General features: G+C 43.3%; 1 protein-coding gene across 2 annotated transcripts; it reads left to right on the top strand.

Moving 5' to 3' along the window:
* The first annotated feature begins 1,449 nt into the window (after nucleotides 1–1,449).
* On the top strand, nucleotides 1,450–7,387 carry hrh2b (histamine receptor H2b). 2 transcript variants are annotated; one of them, XM_054755359.1, is made up of 4 exons: nucleotides 1,450–1,562; nucleotides 5,200–5,419; nucleotides 5,545–6,017; nucleotides 6,890–7,387. In XM_054755359.1, exons 3-4 carry the CDS (start codon nucleotides 5,553–5,555, stop codon nucleotides 7,340–7,342), a joined length of 918 nt encoding a protein of 305 aa, XP_054611334.1. In that variant the 5' UTR covers nucleotides 1,450–1,562; nucleotides 5,200–5,419; nucleotides 5,545–5,552; the 3' UTR covers nucleotides 7,343–7,387. The 2 variants fall into 2 exon arrangements, with proteins under 2 accessions (XP_054611334.1, XP_054611333.1); XM_054755358.1 differs by having other exon boundaries at nucleotides 5,200–6,017.
* Nucleotides 7,388–11,308: the final 3,921 nt, after the last annotated feature.

Below are 11,308 nucleotides of genomic sequence, written 5' to 3'. Positions count from 1 at the left end.
TTTTCCCTGATGAGAAAAAATGGAACCTTGACACTCCTGATGGCTTCCAACGAGGACAAGGAGATCCCACTTGAGATGTTTTCCATCATCATGATCCTTCAATGGAACAATAGAGCTTCAGCTTGTGCAGGGGCGTCTAACGGCTGCCGGCGATGTGGAGATGTTTCAGGGGGCATCCCTCATGACTGAAGGCCCTCGTCTGTGTGGTGATGACTGGCTTTTTCAACACGACAACACTGCACTTCACAAAGGACTTCTTCCAAAGGAATAATCTCACTCTTTTGGAGCATCCTGCGTGTTCCCCTCATCTAAATCCAACTGAAAACATTTGGGGATGGATGGCAAGGAAAGTTTACAAAAATGGACATCAATTCCAGACAGTGGATGCCCTCCGTGAAGCCATCTTCACCACTTGGAGCAACATTCCCAGTAGCCTCCTGGAAACACTGGCATCACGCGTGCCCAAAGCAGTCTTTACTGGCTCCTTTTTTGAACATTTTATTCCTACTTTAGGGGGATTTGGGGTCTTTTTGAGGTATGGTCTTCTTTATGAAGACGAAAGATGAAAAGCGTATTTCACTTGAATGCTTGTATGCAATAAATTGGTCAGTTTCTTCATTTTCAACCTCCTTAAGATCCAACAATGCAAAATGTAAATTCTTGCAATTTTTCAACTGGCCTTAACATTTTGATCAGGAGTGTGTCAACAGCAGACAATCCCTGAAACAAAAGTAAGTGCGTGTCCTCTTTTTTGTTTTTTGGTTTTTTTTTTTGCTCTGATTCTCAGGGCTTCTCCTTCTCCCGAAATATTCACTTTTTATGGCTCCCACGTTGGACTGAGGGTCAACATCCACAAAATGCTTCCTCTGCGTATTCTTCATCTCGCTTGTTTGTGTTCTTTTATAAACACTCTTCAATCATCGATTTGATTTTGTAGTTTAGTGAATTTATAACTTGGGATTAATGTGTACAAAGTTGTGGGTTTATTTGCCACATGCCCAAACGTGGATTGGGGGGATTTCATCCCACATGAATAAAAACTGGCAGGTTAGTCATCCAATAGTTTGGTTTATAAATGATCCATTTAGCCTAGACTTTGCTTTTTTTATTCACAACATGTTTCATAGTGGTGCTTTTCTAATTTAATGATGTAAAACATGAATAAGTCAATCATGGCAAGATTTTCAAAAACAAAATTAGACAGTCCAAATGTTTTTTTAATGGCTCACAAACCTTACTTATCATAAACAAATACAATAACGAACAAAAAGCCGCTGTTAAGGAGAAGGTGCGTTGATGATTTGATGCATTAAATATCAATAAAATGATGCAAAGCTGTAAAATTCAGGCACATGCTTTGAAGCTGGGAAATGAGTAACCGATTAAGCGCCAACCTTGAAAGAGTGCACAGCAGGTGGCTTGGCTGCCTCGCACGGTCAGTAAGTCTGCACAGGGTTGGGGTGAGAGAGAGAGACGGCGAGCGAGAGAGAGCACATAAACAGCATCTGCTTGGCAGTAGACTTTATTTACGACCTGGGAAGACGTTAGCAGAACAATATGAGGTGAGTCATCACTTTTCTTGAGCGTAGAATGAGGAATCACACTATAAGGTCTCATTTGGGCAAAGACATAATGATAAATAAATATGTTGCTGGGTCATGCATGTTTGCTGGTTAAATATTTACAAGATGTAGCCAAGTATTGGGGGGGGGGGGGTGTATAGTACTTTTTCTATTCACAGTACAGTATACAGTATACATGCATTTTGAGGGTGATTTTACATGTAAAATGTGAAACTGTCAGGCTTTCATATTTAAATTTGTGGTGTTTATCTCATGGAAAAAGTCCTATGTGAAATTCCTATAAGGTTTAAAAGTAAAGGATTGATTAACAGTACAACGTGATGTGTACTATGTCAATGAAAACTATCCTTCAAATTTTGCTCAGCATTGTTTTTGGTTTTATTGTTTTTTTATTATCTATCACTCGTTATCCATCTCCGTGGGGGGGGGGGGGGGGGGGGGGGGGGGGGGGGGGGGGGAAGGAGGGAAGGATGGTACGTGAGATCGACAGGTGCGTCGTTGCGGCGTCTGCAGTGATACGGACCTCATCGGTCCATTGTGGTGAAGAGGGAGCTGAGCTACGTTCCAACCCTCACCGAAGGTCATGAGCTTTGGGTAGTGATCGAAAGGACAAGATCGTGGGTACAAGCAGCCGGAATGAGTTTTGTCCGTAAGACATCTGGGCTTTCCATAAAGCCTGGGTCACAACCGGACGTACAATTTTTTTGGCGTTCCCCAAATTGTGTTGATTTATTTTTATTTTTTCATGGAGAACGTAGTTGTGGTGACCACGAAGGAGTAAGATCTCGACATGGAGGACATACAAAATACCCGTGTATTACGTATGTGGGGTGCACGTGTGGCGCACGACAAGTGCGACGTACAAACCTGACACCAGAAAAACGTACAAAAGACACACATTGGCCGCACGTAACCTTTGCGGCTGATCTACAGCCAGTCAACGGCTCGAAAATCAGCACGTCGCACGTGCACTCCTGATACGTTTGTTGCGCTTTTTAGGAGCCGTAGGAGCCCGTACGGCCAGTTGTGACCTAGGCTTTAGAGATGAGGTGAGAAATATTGTCATTGGGAAACTCGGAATAGAGCCGCTGATCTTCCGAGGAGCCAGATGAGGTAGCTCGTGCATCTGGTCAGGTAATAATTTATAAATACGTGATAATAGAGGCAACATTTACAACAGTTATGTTAGAAAGCCCACAGTTTGTACATGTTTATATTAGGGGTGCATGTCATACCGATAAATCCAATAAAAATAGCTGCCTGTGACGTTTATGGCCTGTCGTAACTCCCTCCGAGCTCACATGTAAGCAAACATTCACTGCTTCAGAGAAAGACATTTAGCATGCTAGTTGTACCAAATGTTCCGCGATGAGGGGGAAAAAAAACCATCAAAAACACACAAAAAAAACCTTATCAGCCACCCGAAATGCCAGCGGCGCAGCGTTTGAAAAGTGCAAAACGTTTACCAGAGACCTCCGTGGCGTCACACTTGCTGGAGCGTGTGCCCGAATATAGTGCACTTTGCTGGGCCACAGCAGGTGGCTCACTCCGCTCTATGCTCCGGTTCTCCTGACCTCCGTAGCGGCACACCGGCTGCTCAGAGCATGTGTCCGAATATAGTGCACTTTGCTGGGCCACAGCACATGGCTCACTCCGCTCTATAAACTGGGTCTGTTGATAGTAGTGAAGTGCTAGTAGTAATGTCATGATATTTGACTTCAACAGGTACAGTTGGGTGGCCAAGGTGAGACCATTACTCACGTAGGGGTGGCAATAAGTTGATACCTGAATTGTCTAGATGGCCAGTGGAGTGGCCGGACCAGGGGTGGCCACGGCCACCACTGCTATTGGACCATCTATTAGAGCAAATAATAGCTGAGCAGTGTGCTGGGGACAGGTTTTCAATGCATTGTTTCTGGATTCTGCTCCCCATCATGGCGGCCAAACCCGCACAGGGCATTTAACGGAAGTGGTTTCCACTCATGCTGCTACAGAGAGCTTCCATGATTTATGTGCTGAATCACGCTTCAGAATTTCAGAGTCAACATAGTGAGAAAACTTGATCGGAACCGACCAAAGTAATCATGGAAAACTTACCTACCGCTTGCAGTTCATGCACGACGCAGTTTTATTGACAGCTCCTCCACACGGAAAGTTGTGTGCTGCAGTGAAATGCATCCAACCGTCTAACAGCGGTTAGGCTGAACTAATGTTCTGCACCACAGAGCCGCATTTGTCAAAATTGTCCCCCAGCTGTTGGGGGTGGCATTGGGGTGGTTCCACCACTGGGAAGCAGAAAGTTTCCAGTATTTAAAAAAAAGATGTCGTCCATCTACAGTATAATTTATACTTTACTGATACTGTTTTTTTGTTAAGCGCTGCGATGTCGCACTTTGTTCGGCGGTCCTTGAACGCACCATATTTGTGTGCCGTGAGACACAAAAGTTTGTTTGTTTGGCTCCATCAAAACTTGCAACGAAGTGAACACAAGTGAAAATGTGGTCGTAAACGGGTATTAGAATTAAAAACAGGAAAGCAGTGTGGATCATGTAGACGGCGCTTGGAGAAACGCCTTCTCGAGCCTGCTAGCCTGACAACCAGGCTAAAGGCTACACCGTGACTCTGATTGCATCTAGTCACCTATCATCTTACACTATCATTCATTAGTGGCGAGTACCTACACATTTTACTTTAAATGCATTCAATGCGTGTGTGAGCCACTGTAGTCTCCATGGAAACAAGATTAAACCATGAGTGGCACCATTGTCGTCAGTTTAAAGTTTTAGAACATTGGATTCTCTTTGGGACATGTCAGGAAATGGATTGTTTAATGGTAATGGTTGTGAGACTCCACAGGTGTGATGGTTGTTTTTCTATGTGTACCCTGTGATTGGCTGGGGGACCAGTCCAGGGAGTACGCCGCCTTTCACCCAAACTCAGCTGGTATACGCTAATGAGGACAAGCGGCATAGAAAATGAAAAAGTCACAGGTTGCATTAACCAACCTTTTTGCTCGTTTCCTCCCCATTTCTTTTTGTGATGGGTTGCGTGGGGAGTTTGGAATCATGTCCTTAAACAGCTTAAATGTTTATTTTACTCCTGAGGCTCCGGCAGCATGTTGGATAGTTTTTCACATCTTGTTTAATGCGTACACGTACTGGAGGCAGTGCAGCTAAGAAGAACGCTACAAAATGATGATAACAAATACGGGAATTTAACTTGTAAATGCATGTCATTGATTCGGATCGTGTTTAGGCCAGCAGAAAAGGCTCTGCTGGCCCTGACAGCACACCACTGCAAAAAGTAACACGTTAAAATGACTAGTGATTAAAAAGGAAGTGAATTTAAGTGCAACATTTTTGGAGGACAAAGGATTTGCCTTTTCTTACAACATGAGTGTGACATTGCTGTTGCCGAAAAAAACAATCTTCCCAATAAACTCTGGCAGGAAGTTGACTATATTCATGTAATTCTCCTCTGCTCACATGACATGAATAGTAAGCAGACAGGAAATAAGGAAGGTAGTGTGTGTGTGTGTGTGTGTGTGTGTGTGTGTGTGTGATATTTCCACAAGAATGTGCAGTCGGTGTCATAACAGCTGTTTTTTCTTCATCAGGGCCTCGTTGACCTCAGAGCGTCACAGCAGAGAAAAGGAAAAACATGCAAATGTCTGGGAAGTTCTTTTCACTCTGTGACCTATGAACTTGATGACTTTCATACACTCTCATGAAAAAATGAACAGGTTGTGGAGCTAAGTGGCTAAGAAAGGCTTTTCAACCACGAGATAACCCAAAGCTTCTTCAGTGACTCGTCATGATTTCCACAGCTCTCCACTGGTTAGTTCTGGTGTCTTTTATCACCCTGACCATCGGTGGGAACGTGCTGGTATGTTTGGCCGTGGGCCTCAGCCGTCGACTGTGGCGCATTGCTAACTGCTTTGTGGTGTCGCTGGCGGTGACAGATCTGTTGATGGGCCTGCTGGTGCTACCCTTCTCCGCCACCCTGGAGCTCCGTGGCGGGAAGTGGCCCCTGGGAGGAACCATGTGTAACATCTATGTCTCCTTGGATGTCATGCTGTGCGCTGCCTCCATCCTGAGCCTGCTGGCGATCAGCGTGGACCGATACCTTGCCATCTCAGCGCCCCTCAGCTACATGTCGAGAATCACCGCCACAAGGGTGACGGTGGCCATTGCGGCCATCTGGGCCTCGTCACTGGCTGTGTCCTTTGTGCCCATCCACCTGGGCTGGAACACGGTGGACTACAGAGTGCAGCACTTGGACTGGCACGTTGGGGACGAGGATAAGGAGGGACGCTACTGCCAGTTTGAATGGAATAACAACTACATTGTTTTTTATGTCTTGTGCTCATTTTATCTGCCGATGCTGATTATTTGTGGGATGTACCTTTGCATATTCAGAGTGGCACGCCAACAGGTGAGTATCAAAATCACTTTGGAAGTAACTGTAGCTACAGTTTGAACGCTCGCTGCGCTCCACCTTCTGTAAAAAAGGGAGCCCAGTCTGCTAATCCCAAATTTACGCGCTATGTTGAAGAAACTATGACATTCCTCGTTTATTGTGGTTAATCAGTTCCAGAACCGACTGTGTGGGAAGCAGGATCATGTATCGTGGCGTCACGCGGGACACAGCGGGACCAAATGATGCCACGACTGCTTCACGGATGCGGGACGTGCTCGTGACAATGCATGCACATGCGGGAACAATGCGACGCGCCTACAGCTGTCGTGCACTAGACGTAAACAGTACTAGACGGGGCGTAAATAAGTCGTGCGCGAGCGTTGTCATTTCATGCCAATGTGCATCATTTTCGGTGTTATGATTTGCATGGCAAGTGCGTAATTTATGCATAAACAAACTAGTCTTCACGCTTCCCAGGCGTGCCATAAATAAATAAATGACACGAATTGCAGGACAATGCGGAGGTAAAATGGGTACAAGTGTAAATGCCGCTTATCTTATTTATGTCTTATTTTCTCTTATTATGTCTACTAAATTGGGTAATACAAATGTGAAGGTGACTATAGGGGCGTTACTTCATGTCTTGAGGACTCTAATGTTAGAAGATTGTAAACAAGTTTTCTATGCCATAACTATGAAAATATTCCATTTATTAATATTGAATCCACTTATCAGTTGGGTCTGGAACCAATCAAGAAAGAAAGATTCCTGTCTTGCTGAGTTTGTTAACTCTTGCTGCTTTTAGGTCCTTCTGCCATCTACTGGCTTGTTTGATTGTTGCAGAGGTCCACGGTGTCCCATTACATCTCGTCTCATGTTGATCACAGGTGCAGCAAATACGTGCCACCACGCCTTCCTTCGCCCGCACGGCGTCGACTGCAGCCATCGCCACAGAGCACAAAGCTACCATCACGCTCGCCGCCGTGCTGGGCGCCTTTGTCATCTGCTGGTTCCCTTACTTCACCTTCTTCACCTGCACGGGCATCAAAGAGCAGATGAACCCCCCGACGACACTTCACTCTGTGCTGCTGTGGCTGGGCTACTTTAACTCTCTCCTGAACCCCATCCTGTACCCCGCCTTGAACAGGGACTTTCGCAAGGCCTATGCAGAGCTGCTTCTCTGCAGGAGGCCGTCACGCAGAAAACTGCGAGTGTACAAACGATCGAGCCGCTCTAACAAGCAAAGGCTTCCCCAAGTGTCCGAGGAGCATAAAGAGACTGAGATGAAGAATCTAAATATGCAATATAACCAAAATGGTATTTCTCATGAGTCACGGTGAAAGGGACTGACCGGTGTCGCTTTTTTGCAGCTTCCCCCACTTGCCTGGCGGCACCCGATTTCTTTCTTTCATTAAAGTTTCATGAAATGATTTCATATTGTATTGTATTTTAGATTTTCATCTGTTTGGGAGGAGCCACACTAGCGGTGCCAAATGCATGCACGATGCAAATAACCAGACATTTTACGGCACAGCAATAACATTTCCCTTGAAGAAATAAGTCACAAGGAATTAATTCATAACTTTATTTGTTTCCCAAGCAGGCTCCCCTTGGAGACAAAAGTGGTTAAAAGCGCTGCCGATGACAGTGAATGAGTGACCAAGCATGCATTTTTATGCTCAAAAGCTTGGCTTGACCCCGGCAGCACCGTGACTGAATGAAAAGTGGCCCAAGGTTTCATGATTTATTCACCACAGCATGCTGTGTAACTGTTGCAATCATAATAATCTGCTTTCATACACACAAACGCCTTCTTCGTAGGCGAAAGAGTGTCAAACCAACTCTCTAAGCCTGAAAATGCAGTTTCATCTTATGGAAATGAACATTTAAGGTCACTTTAAAGGTCGGTGCCGTCACTGAAGACGTGACGGTTGACAAAGACGGTGACACCACCTTCCTGTTTTGCCGTGAGTTACTTCTTGAATTCAATAGTGTCTCTCACCCCGAGTCTCTGCTGGTCGTTTCATCACAGCTGCAAAATAAGCCACAGTGAAGACAGAGAAAGCTGCAAGTGCCGGCATTTTCATCAAGAAGGTGAGAAACACGATTGAATTCAAGAAGTAACTCATGGCAAAACACTAACGTGGGGTCCATGTAGACCTCGCTGCCACTTCGTTAGGTGAATTTTCCTCAAGTGCGATTCCTTATTTCCAAATGGATTATTTTCATTTTTAGTGGGTAGAAATTCTGTTTATGACCTTCTAAATATGGTTTTTAACATTATTAGAGCCCTGTAGACATGAAATAACACCCCTATAGTCACCGGTACACTCCTATTAGTCATGGTTTACATCACATGTGTCAAACTGGTGCCCTGGAGGGCCGAGACGCTGCAGGTTTTCTTTCCAGTTTCTTCAGCAGGTGATTTAATTGATGAGCTCCTTCCCTCAAACTGAAGGTGTTGATCATTAAAATCACCTGCTTTAGTGACTGGCTGGAAAAAAAACCTGCAGTGTCTCGGCCCTCCATGGCACCAGTTTGACACCCCTGCCGTATACAGTCGTCCCTCTTTTTATAATGGTTAATTGGTTCCAGACTCCATCGCGTTAAATGAATTTCCGCAATATAGGATTCAACGTTAATAAATGGAATATTTTCATAGTTAAAGCATAGAAAACCTGTCTTAAATACAGTTTTTAACATTATTAGAGCCCTGTAGACATGAAATAACACCCCTATAGTCACCGGTACACTAGTATTATTCATTGTTGAGATCACATTGCAACTCTTACACTGCAGGGACTTGAGACGGCCGCAAGCTAGCGAGGTAGCGTCTAAACACTTAGCCTCAAATTTATTCTAAACTTAAGAAGGCAAAAACTTACCACTTCCACATGGAATGGGAGGATATATTTTTTCATTCTATCATGTGGGACATGTCATGGCTGACTTCATGACTTCATACAGTGTTAAGGTAATGTAATGTAAGCTAATGTTTTGTGAGTTAGCAAAGAACTATGGAGTCAAGCGCTGACTTCGGCTTCCTGTTTCCATGTATTAGCAAGCTAACAGGCTGCTAACAAGGGCGTTTTGCGATGAGAAATACATTAAGAACGTAGCTGGACTAACGCAGCAAACAAAACTTTCCCGTACATTGTCAACATAAAACGGAAAACACGCTAAGTGAGGTTCCACTGTGTAGTCGTTGAACAGAGGATGATATCTGATCATGTAGTTAAGAATAAAAACCGTTTGAAATATGAATTTATTTAAGTCAAGCACGGCATCAGAGGTGCTATTGAGCTCCTCTTATGTGGGCCAAAATGTGGACGCGCCTCAATTTAGGATGCTGAGCTCATTTTTGGAGCCCAAAGATAAACTACCCTCCCTGTTTTGCTGACGTTTATCCACTAGATGGCAGTCATAACTAGTTATCCAAGTAGTTGGCTGTTCTCTTGGTGCATGTTGAGTTATTATTATGATATTGTACTCATCCAGTGTAGTTTAGATATGCACCTTTTTATATTAAGGCACTAAAATATGATTTTTTTTTAATGGTTAAGTTCAAGTGGATGGTGTTGGTGCGGGAAAAGCTCCCATGTGCTAAAATCATACCATCATGCCAAAAAGAAATAACAAATAAATTAGATTTTTTAACCAACTAATAATAGTGGAAATGTTAAATAGTGGAATGCAAGGGAATATTCAGGTATTTTAGGAAGGGGCGAGTGGCATCGCAGTGTTTAAATGTACTATGCACACATTATGCAAGTGTGTGGGTGGTGTGGCGAAGGAGAATCATTTTAATTCCTCTACAGCTATTTCCGTCTGCGGCAGGAGAGTGTAAATACTGCGTTTGAACAAAGTCCAGGTTGGTGTTTGTGGAGCCAAATTGTCCCCGAGTGGAGCACAGCAGGACAGCATTTGTCAACTATGATAGAAATACTCCCCCAGCCATATGGGAGTTTGCTGTGTAGGTGTGATTTAAAAAAAGACTTTTTTTGGTACGATAGAGGTCTGATAATGATCATTCATGTAACTTCAAGCACTGTCGTCCTAAGCAGGATTTTATTTGACCCATTTTATACTATTTGAATTCATCTTTTGGAGTAATATGAATACTGTACCTGTGACATTATTAAATCAATTATTTTTAGTGCAAGACAACAAATTAACAGACTTTTTTAAACAGTTGGAGACTGAGATCAAAGCCACGCCCTTTGCCTTAAGAGGTAGCAGCTGTACCATTACACCCCCAGGGACCAACCTTGTGTCTATGCCGGCTTTGGAGTATTTGGACATTTTACCCCAACTAAGGAAGGAAAACTCAAAGGAAAAAATAAAGCAGGCACTTCATTTTTAAAGTCCAAAGGTCAAAGATCAGTATGGTGTTTTATGCATAGTACAGTGTTTTTATGTATAGTTCAAATTGGAACTTGTGTTGTTGCAACTTTTATATGTTATGGATCAGTGCGGCCCGGGGGCATTTTGCAGCCGGCAGCCCGAGGCACATTGTAGAAATAAAATTAAAGGAAAAGTGAGGGGGAAAGGCATAATGTAAGGAGAAAAATTTGAAATTTTGATACAAATAAGGCAAATGATAATACAGTAGATCCCTGCACATTCTGCATTCATAAACTGACACATTTTTGTTGAAAAAATTCTTTTTTTTTCTCCCAATATTGTGCTGTTTCACCATAAGTCGGTAATAACTTCTGCAAATGTGATAATACCGGTAAATAATGCTGTCAGAAAGCCCACCATTTTTACAAGCATTGACATTTCGCACTATTTCATCCCACAGCCCGTAGAAATGTTATTTAAAAAGTAAAAAAAAACAAAAAAACAACACAACCCCAATAACAAAAAAATCTGCTATAATTTTACAAGAAAAAAAATCTTAATTTCACAATATTATGAGGAAAATGTCATTTTAGGAGCATAAAGTTGAAATATAAAGAAAAAAGACGGTCTTTGAAAAAAAATACATTTTATAAATTTATAAACTGGGGATATTTAGGTCGGAAAAAAGTTATAATATTACGGCAATTAACTAAAAATATTTTAGGAATCACAATTAGTTGGGTTTATAAGCCCAGCATCGTGGTGGGACGGCGCTGTTCCATTGCCTCTGTCATCCTCGTCCATGCTGTCGCCTGAAAATGCTCCCTGCCTGTGCTGCTTTCCAGGACGACATGTTGTGTTTTCACAGAGCCTTTTCCCTCAGGCGCTTTTTGTTCGTTCCTGCACAACTGTGAGTAGCTGTGAGTGCACTTGCTCTGTGTCGCATGCTGGGGGTCAAGCAT

The sequence above is a fragment of the Dunckerocampus dactyliophorus genome, chromosome 16 (genome assembly GCF_027744805.1).
Source record: "Dunckerocampus dactyliophorus isolate RoL2022-P2 chromosome 16, RoL_Ddac_1.1, whole genome shotgun sequence".
NCBI lineage: Eukaryota > Metazoa > Chordata > Actinopteri > Syngnathiformes > Syngnathidae > Dunckerocampus > Dunckerocampus dactyliophorus.
This window is presented reverse-complemented; position numbering and strand designations above follow the sequence as displayed.